This window comes from Hemicordylus capensis, chromosome 17 (assembly GCF_027244095.1).
Source record: "Hemicordylus capensis ecotype Gifberg chromosome 17, rHemCap1.1.pri, whole genome shotgun sequence".
NCBI lineage: Eukaryota > Metazoa > Chordata > Lepidosauria > Squamata > Cordylidae > Hemicordylus > Hemicordylus capensis.
In genome coordinates this window covers 12,857,379-12,879,558 of record NC_069673.1, presented here as the reverse complement: position 1 = coordinate 12,879,558, position 22,180 = coordinate 12,857,379, and the positions used below count along the sequence as shown (strand labels likewise).

Here is a 22,180-nt window from a genome sequence, read left to right as displayed (position 1 = left end):
TTCAGTTCTCTGGCAGCATCTTCACAGGTAGGGCTGGGAAAGACTCCTACACGGAGAGATGCTGCCGGTCAGTGCAGGCAGTCCTGAGCTAGATGGGCCAAAGGTCTGACTCAGTAGAAGGCAGCTTCCTAGGTGCCCGTGCCGATGGCTTCTGCCCTACGTCTCCCTTTCGAGAGAATAACCAGTGGATCTTTCCCAAACAGGCTGCCGAGGCTGCTCGGAAGAGCAGGCGAAACTCTCCGCCTCCATGTCACGAGAGCGGCGTGCGGGTCCCACGGCCATCTGACGGCGATGTCGGCTCCTCGGGGCTCCTGCGGCAGCTGGCCATCCTGCATATGCCCTCTGCGCTACCAGGTTGGCGGTGCAGGTGGTTTTCTGCATGGCTGGTGATTGTCCGGACTTCGAATGAATTTCAGCGGCTGCTCAGCCAATGAGAAGGTTCCGCGCCGAGCAAGCTGGCGCAGGCATTATTAATGTGCCGAAGGACGGACAGCAGGCCGGGGTGGAAACGCCTGAGGGCAGCAGCAAGTGGAGGTATGGCTTCCAGGAGCGGTGATGAAAAATTGAAAAGCGAGTCAACTTTGCCCAAGCTGGCCTCGGCTTGGCCTGGTGCAGCAGTCGGGAGGGAATTTACATAGGAAGCTGCCGTATACTGAGTCAGACCCTTGGTCCATCTAGCTCAGGATTGTCTACCCAGACTGGCAGCGGCTTCTCCCAGATTGCAGGCAGGAGTCTCTCTCAGCCCTATCTTGGAGATGTTGCCAGGGAGGGAACTTGGAACCTAGATGCTCTTCCCAGAGCAGCTCCATCCCTGAAGGGGAATCTCTTACAGTCCTCACACTTCTAGTCTCCCATTCATATGCAACCAGGGTGGACCCTGCTTAGCTAAGGGGACACGTCATGCTTGCTGCCACAAGACCAGCTTTGCTCTCCATTGACTGGAGCTTCTCACAGTGAGCCCTGGCGGAAGACCTCTGAGATCCTCTAAAAGTCTGTAAGCCAGTCCACACGATCGTAAATTGGGTCTAACCAGCTCCTGTTTCACAGACGATCACTCTCCTCTCCTCCCTCCTAGGTTTCAGCTGCCGCACACACAGCCAAAAATCTGGAGCATTCCCAGCTCCTGGGACTGTGCAGGATGCTTCTCCTACACATCTTACAATCAAGAGGACTGGCTCCGTGATTCTAGATACTCACACAGGAGGAATCTCAAGCCATCTCAGCCGTTCACAAAAGTTTGCTGAAAGTGAAAGACGTTTTGACACGCCTTCAGGAAGACACAGGTAAGGAGGCGCTTTAACCTCTTAGAAGGGAGGTCAAGAGCGGACGGGGCTGCCACCCAAAAGGCCCCGCTACTGCTGGTGACCTATTTAGCACCCCCGAAAGATATAATCCGGAATGAAACTTCATCAGATCTCAAGTGTGTCAAGGCGGCAGGATAGCGCCGCTGCTCCAGGTGCATGGCCTAAAAAAAAAAAAATCTGCAGTTTGGTACACATGTAGTCCAAAGCAGGGCTGGATGAGGAGATCTTCAATAAAATGGAATGACCCTCGGGATCTCAGTGGTGCTTCTGTGGTGTTCCTTTCCTAAGGAGGCCTGCATAGCCTCTGCAGCTGGTGGCCTTAGAAGCTATGTCTAAACATGGTGCTTTCACATATCCTGTATGGTTATTCTCTCTCTCTCAATCTGAATCTCAGTCTCGGTCTCGGTCTCAATCTCAACCTCTCTCTCTCCTGATGCTGCTAGAGTGTGAGTTTTTATTCTGTGCCCTTTCTGACATCTTGGCTGTTTTCTGCATCCTTGCGACCCATCCGCTGCTGTTTTGGGTGTTCCGTGATGCTGATCTTGTTTGCTTTAAGAACAAGAAAGGAAAGGAAACACTTTCCATTTTGTTGTCCTCTGCTTGTGTTTTATTTATAACCCTCGCCGGTTTCTTTGGCGCAGAGGAACAGGGTCTCCAGGTTTGAAAAAGGAATTCTGTAATTTTTTTTTATTTTTTTTTTAAGCGGAAGAGGTTCAAAGAAAGAATGGGAGAGGTGCCTTCTCTGTGCTTTTGTATCGCTTGGGTTAAAAAGAAATGGAAATGGAAACCGAGGCGGCTCGTAGAAGTTTGGGTGGATGGCACCTCAGGGAGTGTGCTGGCCTCCCGTATCTGGGCTCAGCTCATTAGTCACGAGGAGACACACTTGCAAAAATGTGCCGGACCAATTCTCCGGAGGCCTCTGTAAGTGCTGAGATCCGGCAATTCCACCCAGGCAGATGGTAGCAAGGCCAATTTGAGCGTCGGCTTCTGGCAGGGAAAGGGGGCACACGCTTGTGCCATTTGGAGCGGGGAGGAAAGTAGAACAGGTGGGGGGGGGGAGAAACGGCAGCTTTCCCTGCTTTTGCAAAGGTTCCCAACTGTCCTCGCCGGAAGCATGAGCATCATAGCCACATCATTGCGTGGATGCAGTGCTTCGGCCTGCTCAACCGAGGGTGAGTTCATGCCACAGAAGTGCAGATGTTAGCATCCATGGCAGGCAGGCCACGTATTGAGGATCCTTGGCTTGCTTTACAAACACGGAGACATTGCCGATTTCTGGGTTTTTCTGTCTTCTTGGAGGGGGTGCAGAATATTGCTGGCTAGAATAAACGCCCGCCTGTTTTATAGCCCACCCTATGGGCGAGGTACATGGGAGGAGAGCTGGGGGGTTTGGGGGAGCGAGCATGAATTGTCCCGTTTGCTAAGCAGGGTCTGCCCTAGTTTGCATTTGAATGGGAGACTACGTGTGTGAGCAAGATATTCCCCTTAGGGGATGGAGCCACTCTAGGAAGATCAGAAGGTTCCAAGTTCCTTCCCGGGCAGCATCTCCAAGATAGGGCTGAGAGAGAGATTCCTGCCTGCAACCTGGGAGAAGCCACTGCCAGTCTGGGTAGACAATACTGAGCTAGATGGACCAAGGGTCTGACTCAGTATATGGCAGCTTCCTGTGTTCCTACATAAGGCAGCTGCTTCCTGCTGAGTCAAGAACTTTGGTCTGTCTAGCTCAGTATTGTCTGCTCTGACTGGCAGTGGCTCTCCAGGGTTTTGGAAAGAGGCCTTTTCCAGGCCTACCTGGAGATTCTGCCAGGGAGTGAACAAGGCTCCCACACAAAGCAGGTAAAGTCTGTGTTTATCAGTTTAATATCGGATATATTCGCTGTTTGAGAACTGTATATATTGATATTATGTCAGCATGCACACCTGTGAAAGTACTTAGCCAGGACAACCCCTTTTCATGGCTTGTCACCTAATGCACCGGGGTTTTTTTGCTTTCTCAAACGCCTTAGCAAAATATGATCTGCACACGGGCTTCAAAACAGCTGACTGGCGCCATCTAGAGGCTGCAGTGAGCTGAAGGGGCACACGCTGGACCCACTCGAACCCCAGAGTTTGTCAAAAATAAGAGGGATGCCAGGAAGGCAGGGCAGCTGAGTTGGTCTCCTTGTGAGTCACTGACAGGGGAGACGGGGGCGAGGAGAGCTGGTCTGGTGGGAGCAAGCATGACCTGTCCCTATCTGGAGATGCCAGGAACCTTCTGCATGCAAGAATGCAGGTATTCTTCATAGGAACATAGGAAGCTGCCATTGGTCCATCTAGCTCAATATTGTCTTCACAGACTGGCCGCGGCTTCTCCAAGATTGCAGGCAGCAGGAATCTCTCTCAGCCCTACCGTGGAGATGCTGCCAGGGAGGGAACTTGGAACCTAGATGCTCTTCCCAGAGTGGCCCCATCCCCTAAGGGGGAATCTCTTGCAGTGCTCACACTTCTATTATCCCATTCATATGCAACCAGGGCGGACCCTGCTTAGCTAAGGAGGCAAGTCATGCTTGCTACCACCAGACCAGCTCTCCCTGACGGGAATATCTTCCAGTGCTCACACATGTAGTCTCCCATTCAAATGCAAACCAGGACCGATGCTGCTTAGCAAAGGGCACAATTCATGCTTGCAACCACAAGAGCAGCTCTCCTCAACTCTAGGCAAATATCATCGCCTAGGAAGGCCTAGATGAGCATCAGCCCCAAACGTAGACCTGGAGCCTGATACTCCTTTTGGGAACTGATCTCTCCCTGGAAGTAAGCTAGTTTCTGAAGCCACAAAACACCTCTTCATCATTTCCCAAGAGGGTTTTCAAAAACAGAGAGAGTTTGTCAAAATTCAGGGAGCCTCCCTGTCCAGAGGCAGTCTACCTCTGATGCTGGAGAGCGATAGTGGGCAAGGGCTATTTTTGCCCCACTCGAAGGCTTCCTAGAGGTATCCAGCTGTCCACTGGCAGAAGCAGAAGACTCAGAGGAAAGGGGAGGATATGAATGCAGGAGTCATAGGTACAGGAGCTTTTTGTGGGGGAAGGTGGGTTTTGATGTGAGGCTTGAAGGGAGAAGAAGAGGTTTGCTGGGAGCCAGCACCGGGCACAAGGTTCAATCCCTAACAGTATATTCATGTAGGACTGGAAAGACAACCCCCATCTGAAACTTTTGAGAGTTGCTGCCGGTCAGAGTAGACGCTACTGAACCTCAGGCTGCTTTGCATGGAGAAGGACCCAAGTTCAATCCCCAGGAGTATCTACAGGCAGGGCTGGGAAAGACCCCTCCCCTTGGAGAGCTGCTGCCAGTCAGTGCTGACAATCCCCAGCTCGATGGGCCAAGCTTCATATCTTCGGGCATCTAACAGATTCTACTGCTCTGTTCTTCCTCCCAGCAGCAAATCCCCCACAAGGCCTACGGTGGCCAAATCCTGACGAAATCCAAGCTCCGTACCTCGCCAAGCCTCTAAAACCAGGACTTCCCACCCACCCCCCCTTGCTTTTTAAAAAGCTGTTTTTCAAAACAAATTTCCTTGAGCCCCAAAATGAGATCATGATTGTAAATTAAAGTGTAATTAGCCTTTATGCTTTTATATTCATTAACTCTTCTCCGTTAATGATGCAGAGGCGGGAGTGTGAAAGCTGGGCATTATGAAACCACATCCAGGAAATAAAATAGTGATTTAGATAATGGCCAGAATCTATTGCTACTTGCACATAATTAAACAAATGCTCCATTTAAACTTGGAAACATGAATGAATGTTGATTAACCCCAACCCAATGAATCTGCATTGCGATTTGGTTAAGTGCTCGCATTGGCTGGCAGGGCGAAGGCTGCCGGAAGAGGGGGAGAAGCATCCGTCATGATCCCACCTGCGCCAGACAGGTGCATTCGTGGGGTGGGGCACAAGTGTGATGAGGGAGATATACAAGGTGTTTGAGAAGGAGACTCCAGGAGAGGGCAGTGGCGTTGAGCGACCCTGGAACACCTCTGGAGCGTCTCAAGAGCTTGGCTGAATCAGGCCAATGATTGGTCCAGCCCAGCCTCCTGCTTCCCACAGGGGGCCAATCAGATGCCTCTGGGAAGCCCACCAGCAGGGCAGGAAGAAAGCAGCCCCTTTGCCAGCATTTTGACCCCAGCCGTTGGTGTTCTGAGGTAGACTACCTCTTGACCTGGAGGTTCCGTTCCTGACTCCCACAGCCAGCGACGTTATTAAGGTGGCTTTGGGGATTTCAGCTCTGCGTAAGCCACCTTGTTTGGGTGGCATGCAAACGCACAAAATAAATAAATAAGAGCCCTGCTGGATACAACCAACAGGACTATTTTGATCCGGTTTCTCATTTCTCACCGTGAACCACCAGATATCTCTTGAGCATAACCTTTCTTTGCACATGTGCCAAAGCGTTTATTATTTCTCTGTGTAAAACTGTCCTGAGCCATTTTTGGAAGAGCAGTATAGAAATTGAATGAATGAATGAATGAATGAATGGACAAATAAAGCGCTTTGTCCTTAATAGTCTGATGGTTGTTAATAATAATCCCTCCAAAGAATTCAGGAGAGTGCACAAGCGTCTTCTCTCCTCCTCTTTTATCTCCACAACAACCCTGTGAGGTAGGCTAGGCTGAGAGTGACTAGTGAAAGTTGCCTAGTGAACTGCAAAAGTGAGCAGGGGTTTAAAGGAAGGTGCCCGGTGCACTCTTCCAACCTGGCCATTTTAAATAAATCTCCATTCTACTCCAGAGGAACGAAGAACTCTGCACGGAGTCAAAGACACTGTCTCTTAGGGTCCAGAACAGGGTCCATCCTCCTTTGGAGAAAGAATTTTAGCAGTCTGCAGTCTTGGGCTTTTCTTCTTTTTAATTGGGTTTGGGCAATATCCTCAGCAGCCTGTTGAGCTCCAGGACAAAGGCTAGAATCAGCGAGTCAAGCTGTCCTGTCCCGAATCGGAGCATTGCATCGTAAGGGCTCCATTCCTCGAGCCACAGGAGATGCGCCTTTAATGGAGGGCCTCATTATGGGCCCAATGGGGGAGCATTCAGCAGGACAGTGGTGAGTAATAGTCACTTCTACGTGGCTGCCTTGTTCTCCCAGAGTTTCATCGCAGTCCATCAGAATCTCTTCTTCCTCTTATTCTTTTTTCAGTGTAAGCCACTTAGAGAACGTTCCTGTTGAAAAGTGGTATTCATTCATTCATTCATTCATTCGATTTCTATACTGCCCTTCCAAAAATGGCTCGGGGCGGTTTGCACAGAGAAATAACAAACAAAGAAACAATATTTAAGTATGCAGATAGGATGGTGATAGACATCTACAACCTGCTTTTCAACCACAACCAAAATTCTCTAAGGGGTTTACATCGCAAAAAAAGAATAAGGTGGTTCCCTCTCCCCAAAGGGCTCATGGTATAAAGTGAAAACGTAGGATCAGAGTCGGACCCTTGGTCCATCTAGCTCACGATGGTCTACTACGCTGACTGGCAGCAGCTCTCTAAGGGTTCAGGCAGGAAACTTTCCCAGCCCTAACTACCAGGGATTGAACTTGGGACCTTCTGCAAGCAAAGCAGATGCTCTTTCGTTGGGCTACGGCCGGGCCCCATCCCCAAAAGAATCAGGAGGAGGTTTGGGGTACCTTATCACAGCACAGACTAGGAAGAACACAGGAAGCTGCCTCCTACTGAGTCATTCCTTGGTCCATCCAATTCAGTATAGTCTACACTGACTGGCAGCAGCTCTCTAAGGTTTCAGGCAGGAATCTTTCCCAGCCCTACCTGGAGATGCCGCCAGGGACTAAAGCAGAGACCTCTGTGCAAAGCAGATGCTCTACCATAAATGTAATAGACTCGAGCAACAGCCACTGGACGGATGCCGTGCTGTGGTTGGCTAGGGACAGTTGCCCCCCCGCCCCTGCCGCTAAATACTGTATAAGAAAACCACCACTTTGAGGCCAGGTTAGATGTGAATTGTCATGAAATCAATTTGTGAATTGTCACAAAGACAGTCGAGGAAAGGAAGACTGGATTCCATCAAGCTAACACAGAAGACAGGAAAATCTGCACATGTATAGATAGAACAGGTCCTCAGTGGCAAAAGCTTGGGGATAGAAGAAAGGTAAAGGTAAAGTGTGCTGTTAAATCAGTGTCAACTCCTGGCGCCCACAGAGCCCTGTGCTTGTCTTTGGTAGAATACAGGAGGGGTTGACCATTGCCTCCTCCCGCACAGTATGAGATGATGCCTTTCAGCATCTTCCGATACCGCTGCTGCCCGATACAGATGTTTCTGGGAAACATACGAGCAGGGATTTGAACCGGCAACCTCTGGCACGCTAGTCAAGTCATTTCCCCGCTGTGCCATTAGGTGGCAGCAAGAATGAATTGTGTCCTTTGCTAAGCAGGGTCCGCCCTGGTTGCATTTGAACGGGAGACTACATGTGTGAGCTCTGTAAGATCTTCCCCTCAGGGGATGGGGCCGCTCTGGGAAGAGCAGAAGGTTCTGAGTTCCCTCCCTGGCAGCATCTCCAAGATTGGGCTGAGAGAGACTCCCGCCTGCAACCTTGGAGAAGCCACTGCCAGTCTGGGTCGACAATCCTGAGCTGGATGGACCAAGGGTCTGACTCAGTAGAAGGCAGCTTCCTATGTTCCTATCTCCTACTCAGTTTATGGTCATGTGGATGGTCCTTCCATCCCCCTGTCTGGAGTATTTTCTAGGCTATAAAGCATGTGGAAGGTGGAGATGTTTGCAATTAAGAGAGAGTGTGTTTTAATTCTGGGTTGACTTTAGTGGACTCTCCAATCTGATGGGACATGGTTTTATTGATCCGACGTGTGAAATCCTGGCTGTTTTGCACTGTTTGGGTCTGCCACGACTGGAAGAACAGCTAAGAAACAAATCCCAGAGAATCCACCAGTGGGCCATAGGAAAAGTCTCTGGGGTGTATTTTCTGCCATCAGAACTCCGGGTATACATGCAGTGTGTGCCTTTGCTGTCCCTCCCCTGGCCTGTTGGTAGGAGAGACCCCCCCTCCCCAAATTCCTCCCGTGTTCACGCTTCCAGGTATATGATTTAATGAAAGGCACAATAAGAAGTGAGACAATTAGAATTTCTGCCTCATTATCATGGTAATCTTATCAGTGGGATAATGAGGTATTAATGGAGATTTAATGTGCCTCTCATAACACAATCCCTTGGAGAAAATACATAAGGAAATTGCTGTAAATCCACTTAATGATGGAAAGGTCCCCAAACGCCATCTTCCAGGGGATGAAAAATGCCAGCAGCAAACAAACGAGACTCAAGGTCAATCACACGGCAGGGAACTGGTGGTAAAAACCAGCGACGGCGAGTGGGAGAACTGGAAGGTCGGCCTGCATGGAGTTGGGTAGCTTGTGGGTTTGGCAAAACGGCTCTCTAGGAAGTGAAACGTCAGAGGGTTAATCTTAGCAGATGCCCAGACTGTGGTGGGATGCTGGACTAGATAGGCCTTGGGCCTGATCCAGCAGGGCAGTTCTTGTGTTCTTATCCAGGAGGACTCTTCTTGTATAGCTTTCCTGACTCCGGTGGTTAGCCACACTGGCGTCCTCCTGAACTAAGTGGTACCTTTCCTCCTTCTTGGTATGGGAACATAGGAAGCTGCCATATACTGAGTCAGATCATTGGTCCATCTAACTCATTACTGTCTACACAGACTGGCAGCAGCTTCTCCACGGTTGCAGGCAGGAATCTCTCAGACCTATCATGGAGATGCCGCCAGGCAAAGAACTTAGAACCTTCTGCTCTTCCCAGAGCAGCTCCATCCCCTGAGGGGAATCTCTTCCAGTGCTCACACATCAAGTCTCCCATTCAGATGCAACCAGGGCAGACCCTGCTTAGCTAAGGGGACAAGTCATGCTTGCTACCACAAGCCCAGCTCTACATTCCAACAGAGCTTCTATTATTATGGTTTTAAATAAGTGCTTTCTGGAGTGATCGGACCGTCCTGACTTTCCCTTTCAGCTTTGTTTTTACTGATCCCTTCATTTTTGAGAATTTTCCTCTTCTGAAGTCCAACACTTCTGCGTGGGACTTCGTTGGCAATGCTCCACTCGCATATAAGCTGAATTGGATCACACTATGGTCACGCTTCCGCAATGGTTTTACAACTCTGACATCTTGCACTGGGTCCTGGGCATCACTCAGCATTTCGTCCAAGGTCACCTTCTCTCTGGGATAGTTCCATGACCAACTGTCTAAGACCCAGTCATTTTCTGAGACTTCCCTTCTCAAGAGCTGATTCCAAAGGGAGCCATCCCCTCTCAGAGATGTGGCCCCGCCCACAAGACATGTGACTTGCCTGCAGCTAATCCCCACCCACCATCTCTCTAGGACAAAATGAAACTGAAACTGCCTAGAAAGGACTAGCCCTAACTTAGCTTGCCCTTCCCTCTTGTTGAGTGATTGTTTGACGGGCTTGCTTGCTTCTTTAGGAAAGAAAATAGAGTTGCCATGCCCCCGAAATTCCGGGTTTCACCCGGATTTTAAGCATCTCGCCCAGATTGCTTAGTCTACCCAGATTTGAGCTTTCATTAAAAAAGAAAGAAAAAACTAAGCTCCAGCTCTTGTAGAAGTGGCGTTATGGAGCAAAACGTGCCGTCACTATTCAGCTCAAAAATTATCTTCAAGCCAATTTACATAATTTGCAAATGTGATTGATTTAAGTGGCGTCAAGTCGGTGTTGACTCTTCTAAATTGGTGGCCATTACAGCTGGTGGCAGCGAGTTCCATAGTTTAACTACACGTTTGTGTGAAAGAGTGTTTCCTATGACCCCAAGTTCTAACCTTATGGGAGAAAGAGAAAAATGTATCCATTTGAGCCATGCATCAATGATTACCACTGCATACACTTCCTGCCTCTCCACCGAGCAATGCCCTCCCAAACTTGTGTCCCTTTATAATGTGGCAATGAAATGTTGGCAACCCTAAAGATCATGTCTTATTTCTTCGGAGATAAAAATAAAATAAATCACATGCCTGCCAACAGATCCCTATTTTCCCATTCAGATTAATGGGAAAACAGGGACATGTTGGAAGGTATGAAATTGCAGGCTAGTTTTTTCTTAACACTCCAAGCTGAGGCTGTATTATTTTCTTCTTTTAAGACAAAATAAAATGCATTCTATTTGTAAGATAAAATGCATTAAAATAAATGCAGTATTTTATTCCTGTAAGATAAAAATAGTTGCATTTTCCTTCACAGTCAAATATTTCCGTATTTTTAAAAAAAATTATTTCAGGCAGTCCAAATATTTTCTCTCCCTTAATTAAAAATAATAATCAATAAAATGCATTATTTCATTCCTGTACGATAAAAATAAAAACAGCTGTGTTTTCCTTCACAGCCAAATATTTTATTATTTTTTTAAAAAATCATTTCAGACAGTCCGAATCTTTTATTATCTTCCTTAATACAATAAAATAAAATGCATTGTTTCATTCCTGTAAAATGAAAACAAAACAGCTGCATTTTCCCTGCAGACAGTTCAAGCAAGCAAGGACCCTGGCAGGAGGGCGCTCTATCCCCGCCCGTGGGCGGCACTCTATGGGCTCCCTCCACGTGACCCGGAAGCGGATGCGCGATGGCGGAAGCGGGGCAGGAAGGACTCGCGCTTCCGGGTCTGGCTTGCTGGCTGCCCAACGGCGAGGAGCTGGGCTCGGGGAGCAGCCCGGGCGGGAGCAGCGCTGGGCTCGGGCACGGGGACGGCGCCCGCCATGTGAAGGAGGCCGCTCTTTCGCCCAGGGCAGGTGAGGGGCTTCCCTGCAGGGGGCTGCCCAAGGCGGGTGGGGGGTGAGGATCTGGGGCAGACCCCCCCTCCGCTTGCGAGGTGGGGCGAGAGGCGGCGCAGAAGGCCGCCTCGTTGGCTCTGCTCAGCCAAGTGGAGCCGCCTCGTCCAGAGACAGTCTACCTCTGTATGCCGTGGCGGGGGGGCGGGAGGCTCTTCTTAGCTCCGTGGAGCCCCCATGGTCAGGGGCAGTCTACCACTGCACGCCAGGGGGCTGCTAGGCAGGACACGGGGAGGGGAACTGGCGTCCTAGGAACGCCTTCTGCCGAGTCAGAGCCACGGTCTCCTCTGACAGGGATCCCCAGGTGTTGTTGACCACAACGCCCAGAGTCCCCATGGCAGCTGGGGATGCTGGGAGTTGTAGTCAACAACATCTGGGAGTCCCTGTTAGAAGGCACAGTGAGCCAGACCCTTCCTCTGTCTAGCACAAGGTTGCCTATGCCGACTGGCAGCAAACACACACACACACACCCAAGTTCCAGGTGGGGGTCTTTCCCAGCCCTGCCGGGAGATGCTGGCAGGAATCGAAGCTGGGACCTTCGGCCTGCAAAGCCGATGCTCTGCCGCTGAGCTAAGGGCCCCATCTTCAAAATGCTGGTATACTTTACATAGGAAGCTGCCATATGTGGAGTCAGACCCTTGGTCCGTCTGGTTCAGTATCATCTGCACTGACTGGCAGCAGTTCTCTGAGGTTCCAGGAAGGGGTCTCCCCCAGCCCGCCCCAGAGATGCTGGCAGGGGTTGAAGCTGGGACCTTCGTCATGCAAAGTCGACCCACTGCTCTAGGGTCTGCTTCTCCGTTCTCCAGTCGTGTCTGGCTGTCCCTGGTTGAGAAGGAAAGAGACGGAGAAGCTGCTTGTTGCTCTGGGAATCTTCCTCTGCAGACATCTTATACCTCTTAAGGTGCCAGGCTTCTGGTGCAAGCCGTAAAGGGGAAGGGGAACTTTCTCAGTTGTGTCTTGCTTCTTTTTCTGTCGACAAACATAATTCCTTTACAGTAAGTGTTGTAAAGAGGAGAAAAAACTGTCTGTATCACAGTTAGTTTATATCTGTTTTGAAGTTTCCCGAGGAAGATTAACAAAACATGAAACTATTCGTGTTTCTTTATCTTCTAGGGATCATTATTATTTTGAATGGTATATTACACTAATTGACTGCACTGGCTTTTTATCAGTTAGCCAATTATTTTTCTATTCATCGCATGACAACTGTTTTCTAATCAGTTAGACAAGCAACTTGGTGTTGCATAGCCATTTTATGTAGAGATGCTCTGTCTGTTTCTCAGTTTCCCAGCTACACTTGGCCAGCCGCAGTTGAGGAGAAGAGAGAGAGGGGCTGTGAGTTGTGATAGTTAAAGGGGAGCCTCCCTCTTCAGAACCAGTCTACCGCTGGATATTGTCAGAGAGGGAAGTGATTTGGCTGAGTCAGGAGATTGAAACTGCCTTGCCATTACTGCCTTCCTGGCAGGCCAAGGAATATCTGCTCTGGCCTCCCGCCTGCCTTTCTCTGACTGCTGCCAGTGGCGTTAGGCAGCCAAGGCCTGATAATGACCGATGACTTCCTTTCTGTGGGTTGTGCCATGTGCTGCGTTGGACGGGTTCTTGCATAGAATAAGGAGCATAGTTGTTCTGAGGACAGGGCTAGAAACACTGAGCAGGAGAGCATGAATTTAACCCTTTGCTAAGACCCTTTGCTAAGCAGGGTTCACCCTGGTTTGCATTTGGATGGGTGACTACACGTGAGCGCTGTCAGAGATGGGGACACAGGTCAGTGGAAGAGCATCTGCAAGTTTGCATGCAGGCTCCCTCCCTGACAGTATCTGCAGGCAGGCCTGGGGGAAAGACCCCTCCCTGGAACCTTGGAGAGCTGCTGCCATCAACCCAGACAATCCTGAGCTAGATGGACCAGTGGTCTGACTCGGGCTAAGGCGGCTTCCTGTGTCCCAGTGGCTAAATGACTGCATACACACCACTTCAGAGCAGGCCGTTTTCCAGCGGAAGTTCTTGGATGTGGCCTTTGGGCATCCGCTGACCCCCGCTCTGACTGTCTGATGCATTCGGAAAATAGGAAACTGCCATATACTGAGTCAGACCATTGGTCTGTCTAGCTCAGTATTGCCTTCACAGGCAGCGGCTTCTCCCAGGTTGCAGGCAGGAGTCCCTCTCAGCCCTGTCTTGGAGATGCTGCCAGGGAGGGAACTTGGGACCTTCTGCTCTTCCCAGAGCGGCTCCATTCCCGGAGTGGAATATCTTGCAGTGTTCACACATGGAGTCTCCCATCCAAATGCAAACCAGGTTGGACCCTGCTTTGCTAAGGGAACAACAAGTCATGCTTGCTACCACAAGACCAGCTCTCCTCTCTTTTGTGAGCGTCAAGTATTTTGTTTCCTTTACTATTCTTCCCAGAGTGTTTATCCATTTGGATGTAGAGGCAGACCTCCTTTAAGGCTGCAGAAAACCTTTGTTTCAGAACTCTCTGCCCTTCCACTTTTTATTGTGGTTTTTGAGATTTGTTTGATTGTTTTTTTAATGCTCAGAGACTTCTTATCTGTCAAGCAGTGTTCCCTCTCATTGTTTTCATCTGCGTGCAGAGTGAGTTTTGTTCTGGGCAGCAGTATCAAGGCCGTGTGTACGCACGTGCATTCAGAAAGGGGCATGATTTAACCTGAGCGGGATCTAAAACTAACTGAACGGACATCAGAAAATGTGTGAGCGCACGCACATGTGCACGCCTTAGAGAGAACAGTGCTCTTCTCCTTTCCACTTAAAACCAGAAGCACTAAATCAAAAAGGTGCTAAGCAGAGTCTTTTTTTGGCCAAGACGTTTGGAGATGTTAACTTGAGGTGTCATTCAAAGTAAAAGCCTTGCAGCTTGTTGCTGCCAGCATCTTCAGGGCGAAGATAAAGAGCCACTTTTCTGTGGCTTCTCACACAGCTTTGCTTCTCTTCCCTCAACAGTGCAGAAATATGCCATTTTCTTCGCCCTTTACGTAGTGTTCACCTAGGACAGATTAAAGTTTGCAAGCAGCTTGGGCTGATTTAAACTATCAGTTTAAATCACCAAGGGGAGAAGACCAATCTAAACCCTTGATTTAAAAGAGAATTCCCCACTTATGGTTTATATAATGCATTGTTTAGAACGGTGGTTTAGACCTATGGTCCTCCAGCTGTTGCTGAACTACAACTCCCATCATCCCCAGCTACAACTTATTGTGTCTGGGGATGATGGGAGTTGTAGTTCAACCACAGCTGGAGTGGAAGGTTGGCTGCCCCTGTTTTAGATAAAAGTGCATACTGTTGTATTAGTATGATACCTTGGAGCCTATGCTGCCCCAAGGGCATAGGGCAACTAATGATATATTACTTATACTACGTCATTGCTTTCAATCTTTGGCCATGAAAAACCAGCCAGAATAAAAAGTTTGGGCCACTTCTGGAAGACGCTTAAGATCAGACTTTGGTGGATCTCCAGGGAAGAGAATTGCTCCAAGAATTAATCAATCTCAATCTCTCTCTTCCTCTTTGCCACAACAGTCCTGAATTGAGGCCTAGATGGTATACTCTGCCTTCTCAGTCAATCACAGGGGTGGAGGCAGTCTCTCCAACATGCTGTGAGCCTCCCATAAAGGATTAGCATAGGAAGTATCAGGCAGACTAGCTAGTTCGCAAGCTAGTAATTTTTGGAGGGTTCGCTCACAAAGCTGCTCTGCCTTCCTGATCTTGAACCCGCCTGTGGTCTTCTCTTGCAGCACGCCACGACAGCTGTGATGAAATGGAGCCTGGGACAAATTCGTTCCGCGTGGAATTCCCCGACTTCTCCAGCACCATCCTGCAGAAGCTGAACCAGCAGCGCCAGCAAGGGCAGCTCTGTGACGTCTCGATTGTCGTCCAGGGCCACCTCTTCCGAGCCCATAAGGCCGTCCTGGCGGCCAGCTCCCCTTACTTCTGCGACCAGGTGCTCTTGAAGAACAGCCGGCGGATCGTTCTGCCGGACGTCATGAACCCCCGGGTGTTTGAGAACATCCTGCTCTCGACGTACACGGGGCGGCTGGTGATGCCCGCGCCAGAGATCGTCAGCTACCTCACGGCCGCGAGTTTCCTCCAGATGTGGCACGTGGTCGACAAGTGCACGGAAGTGCTGGAGGGCAACCCGTCGGTCCTTTGCCAGAAGCTGAGCCGTGCCAGCGATCACCAGTCCCCGAGCAGCAGCAACTACAATGGCCTCGTCGAGAGCTTTGAGCTGGGCTCCGCCGGGCAGACGGACTTCCACAAAGCGCCAGAGCTGCGCGATGGCGAGAACGAGGAGGAGAGCTCGAAAGACGAGCTGTCCTCTCAGCTCACGGAGCACGAGTACCTCCCCAGCAACTCCTCGACGGAACACGACCGGCTGAGCACGGGGATGACCAGCCAGGACGGGGAAGAGGGAGCCAGCGACAGCGCTGAGTATCAGTACGCCCGGCCGCTGTACAGCAAGCCCAGTATCATGTCTCACAAGCGGTGGGTCCACGTGAAACCCGAGAGGTTCGTGCAGGACTGTGAAGGGGTGGAGATGCACGCCCCGTATGACGAGCACCAGGTCTCCGAGTCCCTGAACGCCGTTGTGGTGGAGCACTCGAGCAAGGCGTCCGGCCCGGGCGACTTCCACGTTGCCGAGAAGAAGATGGAGACGGAATACGACGAGCAGGCCAACGAGAGTAACTATGACGAGCAGGTGGACTTCTACGGCTCATCCATGGAAGAATTTTCCGGAGAAAGGGCCGACGGGAATCTAAGCCTCCACAGACAGGACACGGTGGCCGCGTCTGGGTACGGGGACAGCCTTGACGGCGCCTCGGGAATCAAGGAGGAGAGCACCCTCTCCGGGTTTTCGACAGCTGACAAGCTTTACCCGTGTCAGTGCGGCAAAAGCTTCACGCACAAGAGCCAGAGGGACCGTCACATGAGCATGCACCTCGGGCTGCGCCCGTACGGCTGCGGGGTGTGCGGCAAGAAGTTCAAGATGAAGCACCACCTGGTCGGCCACATGAAGATCCACACAGGCATCAAGCCGTACGAGTGTAACATTTGCGGGAAGAGGTTCATGTGGAGGGACAGTTTCCACCGGCACGTGACGTCTTGTACCAAGTCGTACCAGGCCTGTAAGGTGGAGCAGAACACTACTGAGATGAATTAGGGAGAGAGCAGGGCTACTTAGCGGCGTAAGCGGGTTGGATGCCTTGCCTGGTGCTTGCTGTTGCAAGATCCTCTGCGGCTTTCTAAACACACATCCTGAAAGCGCCTGGGAATGCAAGCGGGCTCCTAATCTCCGAGGCCTGCCTGGGATTCCTCTGCCAAAACTGCAAATAAGGAAGCCGGTTGAAGGGTGGTGGTACTTTCGCGTGGTTCTAATTGTTGCTATTTATTATTTGTCTTTCACTCGCACTTGGGGTTCTTCTCAGAAGGGCCGTTTCAGGTTCCGAGCGTGTGGAGATTGCTATGTTGATTCAGCTGGGCGGCTGGCTGGTCGAACAGCACCACTCGCTTTCGCAGTCCGTGCGTTAAACCGGCCACGTGACCTGTCTAGAGCCAAAGGGTGACCAGATAGTGAAACGCCAGTCACTAAGCAAGTTTCAGGGGCCGGCAGCTTTCAATGGCACGGCTGCTTTTGATCTGTCGGACTTTGAGTTCCCCTGTCCGGCCCCATTTTGTTTGTCTTGGCAGAGTCTTTCTGCTTCATGATTTTTTAAAAAAAATAATTGTAAAGCACTTGCCGATATTGTGATGGACACTTTAGAGAGAGAGTGAACAGTCCTTGTGCCTCGCCAATTTCCCCCCACCCCGGTAGTGCCTAATGCAATAGTCCGTCAGATGAGCCTTCTGTTGTGGCTTCCTTGGTCCAGACAACGAGAGAGAATCCTCTTTTGTTCCCCAGTCGAGTTTTTTTGGGTTTTTTTTAAAACGCTCATCTCTGGCATGTGAGGCTCAAAGCAGACTTCTTTTGGGTGCGGTTTTAGGTTTGGAGCTTGCTCTTCGTAAGCACAAATCCAGGCTACTGATCGACACATCAGGGTTCAACGTTCATAAGCTTTTGGTACCGAACAGCTCACTTAACTCAGATCGGGAGCAGCTGAAAGCTCTCTGCCTCCCTAACGGAGCTACTTGGCAGTTTAATAACTGGCTTTTGCTGGATGTTTCTCGGTCGTGTCGGGCAGACCTCTCCAAACCTGGAAACAGTTCCTGGCTTCCCGAACACGAAACCGTCTCCTCTGCGGAGGGCAAATTTTAAACACTGGATTCTTTTTATCACCTGAAGTTGTTACAGCTAGTTTTATTTTTATTTTTAAAGAGAACTTCAGTTCTCCTCTTTTCCCACCCCTTTTCTCCTCCTCTCACCCCAGCGGTAGGGTGAATGCACAAGTTAGAGGCGACTCCGAATGGTCAAAGCGGTTGTGCTGCTATTTGATAGGAAGAAACGCGTTCTTGCCCCCTTGAATGTGCTGTGGACGGCATCAGCCTGGTCGAGCGGGCGTTTCCTTAGCAGAATAATCTAGCCAGTGCCAAGGCGTGTTGCTGGTGCCAAGACACCTCTTTGTATTCTTCTTTTCAGCCCGCAAACTGTGAATGCGGAAAATATTTGGTGGGCCTTGTGTTTCTAAACCTCTGTCCATCCACCCAGGAAAACAAACCTTGCTGAGGTGGTTGCCCTCTTCCCTTAACAGCCCAGTCCAAACAGTCGGTTTCATCTGATAAGCTGATATGAATAGCTAGCACAGATAGGGGGCAGCAGGACTGCCACCTGCCTAGGATTTTGCCACCAACCGGCCGCCAGACACTGGCAGGCATGCGGCGAAGACCCGTTATGAGTCAGCTCCAAAAGTGGGGAGCTTAAAGTCCCGGCTTTTCGAGCCGACTCCCGGCATAATGCATAAGGGGTGGGCTTGCCCCATAATGCATCAGAAGGGGCACCTCTTTCCCAGTGCATTATGGGGGAAGTCCGCATGGCACACTCTGGCCAGTGCGAATAAATGAATAAATCTCATGGCAGGGAAGCAGTGTGTCCCCCTTTTCAGCGTCCCTGGGATGAAAAGGGTTGGGAGACACTGGGGCTCTTCTCTCGATGCTTAACTGGTTAAGACTTTTGAGAGCTGGGTGCATTCCCCGTTTCCGTTATATGTGAGTTAAGAGCTCGGTCCGGGAAGGGGAAGGTGATCGTGTGGGAGGTGGGGGTAGGCTCCGGCGGTGGCGTCCTCCCTGGAACGTCTCTCCAGCATATTACCACGGCAGCAAGAAACGCCTGCCTTCCACACGATCACCTCCTGCTCCCCCCGCCCTCACTTCTTACTCGCATGTGGCTGGAGATCAGGAGCACGCCCAACTTCTGAAGCTGGGCTAACGGCCGTGGGAACAGCCCTACCGGCTTCCAGATTTGGCATGGAAGACATCGTAAAAATTCTCTTAAACCGAGCCGATTTATTGGTTCTTCAGATTTCCTTCTATCTCCCCCACCCGCAGCTCCTTTAAAAAAAAAAAAGAAGTCTCTTGCATTACCGATGTCTTAAGCACGACACCTCAGCCATCGGGGGCAGAGGGCAGGCGCGTACGAGCAGTCAGCAGCGAGGGGGGCGGCTGCTTCCCCCCCCCGCCCCACTCATGGAGCTCAGCTCATGCCAGAGTGGAGGCAGCGCTCAGACCCCCGAACCTACAAGGTAACTCAACAGGGATGTCCTTGCAAACACTGTAACCTGCTAAATGTATAGAAGCACTTTGTATTTAAAAACAAACAAACAAAAAAGAAACCCTTTATAAATGTTTTTTAAAACTTTAAAAACAAAAGATATATATTCCCGCTGGTTTGTTTTCTCATTAATGTTGTCTCTTTTTCTCGTCTCTTTTTTCCCTTCAGTCTTGAAATTTTATAATGGTGAGATTTGTGTTTGTGTACGCAAGCGTGGCACCTAGGGAGAAGCAGCGCGGTCTGCTTTGGTTGGGCGCTTTTAAAAACCCTTGCTGCTTTAGAATGTCGCAAGAGCCATGTTGGCCAACTTGGGTGAGGAAGAAATAGTCTGCGAGCCAGGCCCACAAATTGTGACCATTGGTGCTGTTTTGGAGGACAAATGCTCATTGTGATGTCTGGCATAGGAAGCTGCTATATACTGAGTCAGACCATCGGTCCACCTAGCTCAGGATTGTCTACCCAGACTGGCAGCGGCTTCTCCAAGGTTGCAGGCGGGAATCGCTCTCAGCCCTATCTTGGAAATGCTGCCAGAGCGGGAACTTGGAGTCTAGATGCTCTTCCCAGAGCAGCTCCATCCCCTGAGGGGAATCTCTTACAGTGCTCATACATCAAGTCTCCCATTCAGATGCAACCAGGGTAGACCCTGCTTTGCCAAGGAGTCAAGTCATGCTTGTTGCCACAAGACCAGCACTTGTGAGACTAGAAGTGTGAGCACTGTCAGATACTCCCCCTTAGGGGATGGAGCCGCTCTGGGAAGAGCAGAAGGTTCCAAATTCCCTCCCTGGCAGCATCTCCAAGACAGGGCTGAGAGAGACGCCTGCCTGCAACCTGGGAGAAGCTGCTGCCAGTCTGTGAAGACAATGCTGAGCTAGATAGACTAACGGTCTGACTTAGTACATGGCAGCTTCCTCTGTTCCTAACCATAATTTTCCCCAATGAGTGTAAAGAATAAAATCTGACCAAATTACATAAAAAGAATTATTTGTAGTCTGGTTTGAATGGGATTTAAGGGAATAATGAGCAGATTGCTGTGCTTTCTCCATGGAGTAATCTTGGAAGGACGTTCCTGCCAGTCCAATTTTCACTTGCATTCCTATGACAACGTCAATCAAATTCCATAGTAGTTTTGTGTCTGTGTTTCAAACACTTTGAAAAAGTTTGCAACACCCTTGCAAATGGGGCCGCAGCAGGCCCGATGGTCAGGACCAGAAAAGCACGGGACCACCCTGAAAGCTGAGAGTCTTAAAATGTGGTCACCTCTCTTCCATCTCTAGAGGTGTAAACGTCCACAATTGCAGTTGAGGATGCATGCACCATCAGCTGTGCCCGAGGTCTTCAGTGGCAGGCCTAAGGGAACTGCAGACGGGCAGTTCAGCTTCAGGCAGGAGTCTTCCCCAGTCCTACCTGGAGATGCTGCCAGGGATTGAACTTGGGACCTTGTGTCACACCACAAACTGCTCTTGAATGGTAGGGACTTTCAAAAACAGATCATGATATGAGGTGGTGTGTGTGTGTGCGCCTGTGCCTGCGATGCAAAGAAAAAAGAAAATCCTACTGGCACCTGGATGCTCCAGGTAGCTCTCTGGATCTTGGCCACGTCCCTTCAAACAATGCGTCTCTCTGCACTTTGGCAGCGTTTACTACATTTGGGCCGTCTTGTGGTTCTAAAATTGCTGGGTTTGGGAACTTGGTTTTCCTTTCTCATCCATAAAGGTCTTTGAAGGGATTTAACTACGGAGCCATGACTGCTCAACAGATTATTCCTCCCAACCCTTTGCTAATGCAGCAAAGTCAAACATGGTAGGTTTCTTTGGCAGGCCAATTCTTAGCACCTGTTTCTCAAAATGTGAAAAACTGGATCCTGGCAAACCCAATATACCTTTTGTTTTGGGCCAGATGCTATTCCTAAACCTGAATCATCTACTTCTTTTTTTAAAACCTAGTTAGTAGAGGGTTAAAGCAACCTATAAGCATTCACCTTTTTTTCCTTCCAAATTCTGTTTAATTTGAGTTGTCAGAATCTTCCGTTCTTAAGTTCTAGCTATTCATATCCTGAAGAGGATATAAGCTGAAAAGCGAATTGCATTGTTTGATGTGGTGACTTGTCCTAAGTCAAATACTGCTGGTCTCCCCCATTCTAGGTTCCACTATATTTCTTGAATTAATAAATAACCATTTCTGCAAGTCAGGTGACCTCTCCTTATTCTTCTGCAGAAGTTTCCTCCTAAATATTTCTCCCTGGATGTTACAGTTCATATCTTGTTGAGCTTCTGTGAGGTGTTATGCCTATCCTGCAAAGGCTGGATGAATCCATTGCTCTATCATATGGCTGTTCTAATCATGTAGAGCATGGTTATAAATGACGTCGTTCTGTTGTTTTCTTCTTATAGAAGAGTCCCATGCTCTTTTGTATATCACGTTTTAATAAATGTTCTGTCTTTTTTTCTGGATTATTTCCCGCCCGCCCACCCATTCATCGAAAACAACAGTGTGTTTGATAGGACCAAAGAGAGTGAGACCCATAACACTTGAAAGGCTGTCTGATTTTATGCGGTGTAAGTTTGTGTGGACTTGGGGACCACTTGATCAGTTTCACAAATCCAAGAACGCCCTGTAGCCTTTGACACACTCTAGGCTAGTTCGCAAGATCCCAGTCGGCCGGGGCAGGGGAGCTGGACACACTCCCATTCAGTGATCATTGTGAACTCAAAGGGAGAGTGATCCTGTGTGGGGCGCGAGCTGGGGCCGGGGGTGGCTTTGTGTCCACCCTTAGTAAAATGCTGGGGGCAGAATGTGGCTGGGCCGTGGCCGTTCAACCGAGCTTTCGCCTTCCACAAGATCTCTCCTCCCTTGGTCTGTGCAAACACATGAATGCTGGTCCGGTGTGTTCCTGTGCTGGGTGCTCCTACCCTGATGGGGATCATGTGAACAAACCTATTCTCTCCCTTCCTCCCTCCACCCCACCCACAAACAGCCCAAATCTCCTCCATGCTGTTGAGTCCAGGCCAAGCCCACCTTGTATGGGCAGGTTCACACATAACATCTATCTTGGAAATGCCGCCAGGGAGGGAACTTGGAGCCTTCTGCATGCAAGTATGCAGATGCTCTTTCCAGAGTGGCCCCAAATCTTCCAGTAGTCTCCCATTCAAATGCAAACCAGGGCAGAACCTGCACAGCAAAGGGGAGAATTCATGCTTGCTACCAAAGACCAGCTTTCCTCCCCTAGACTATGACAAGGAATACAAGAGCCTGGTTGACCCTCATAACCTTTTTGGTGGCCTCCAGGACCCTGGCTAATTTGATCTCAGTTGGCTGAATGTGCTATGTTTA

The 22,180-nt window shown here is 49.9% G+C and overlaps 1 protein-coding gene across 1 annotated transcript in view; it reads left to right on the top strand.

The window, feature by feature from the left end:
- ZBTB43 (zinc finger and BTB domain containing 43) overlaps positions 1-18,956 on the top strand; it is a 31,251-nt gene extending 12,295 nt beyond the window's left edge. Inside the window, exons 3-6 of the mRNA XM_053282678.1 lie at positions 204-534; positions 1,076-1,283; positions 10,834-11,100; positions 14,886-18,956. Of these exons, the coding sequence (XP_053138653.1) occupies positions 10,935-11,100; positions 14,886-16,309 (1,590 nt within the window). The 5' untranslated portion in view covers positions 204-534; positions 1,076-1,283; positions 10,834-10,934 and the 3' untranslated portion in view covers positions 16,310-18,956. The remainder of the gene's footprint in view (positions 1-203; positions 535-1,075; positions 1,284-10,833; positions 11,101-14,885) is intronic.
- The last annotated feature ends 3,224 nt before the right edge of the window (positions 18,957-22,180 follow it).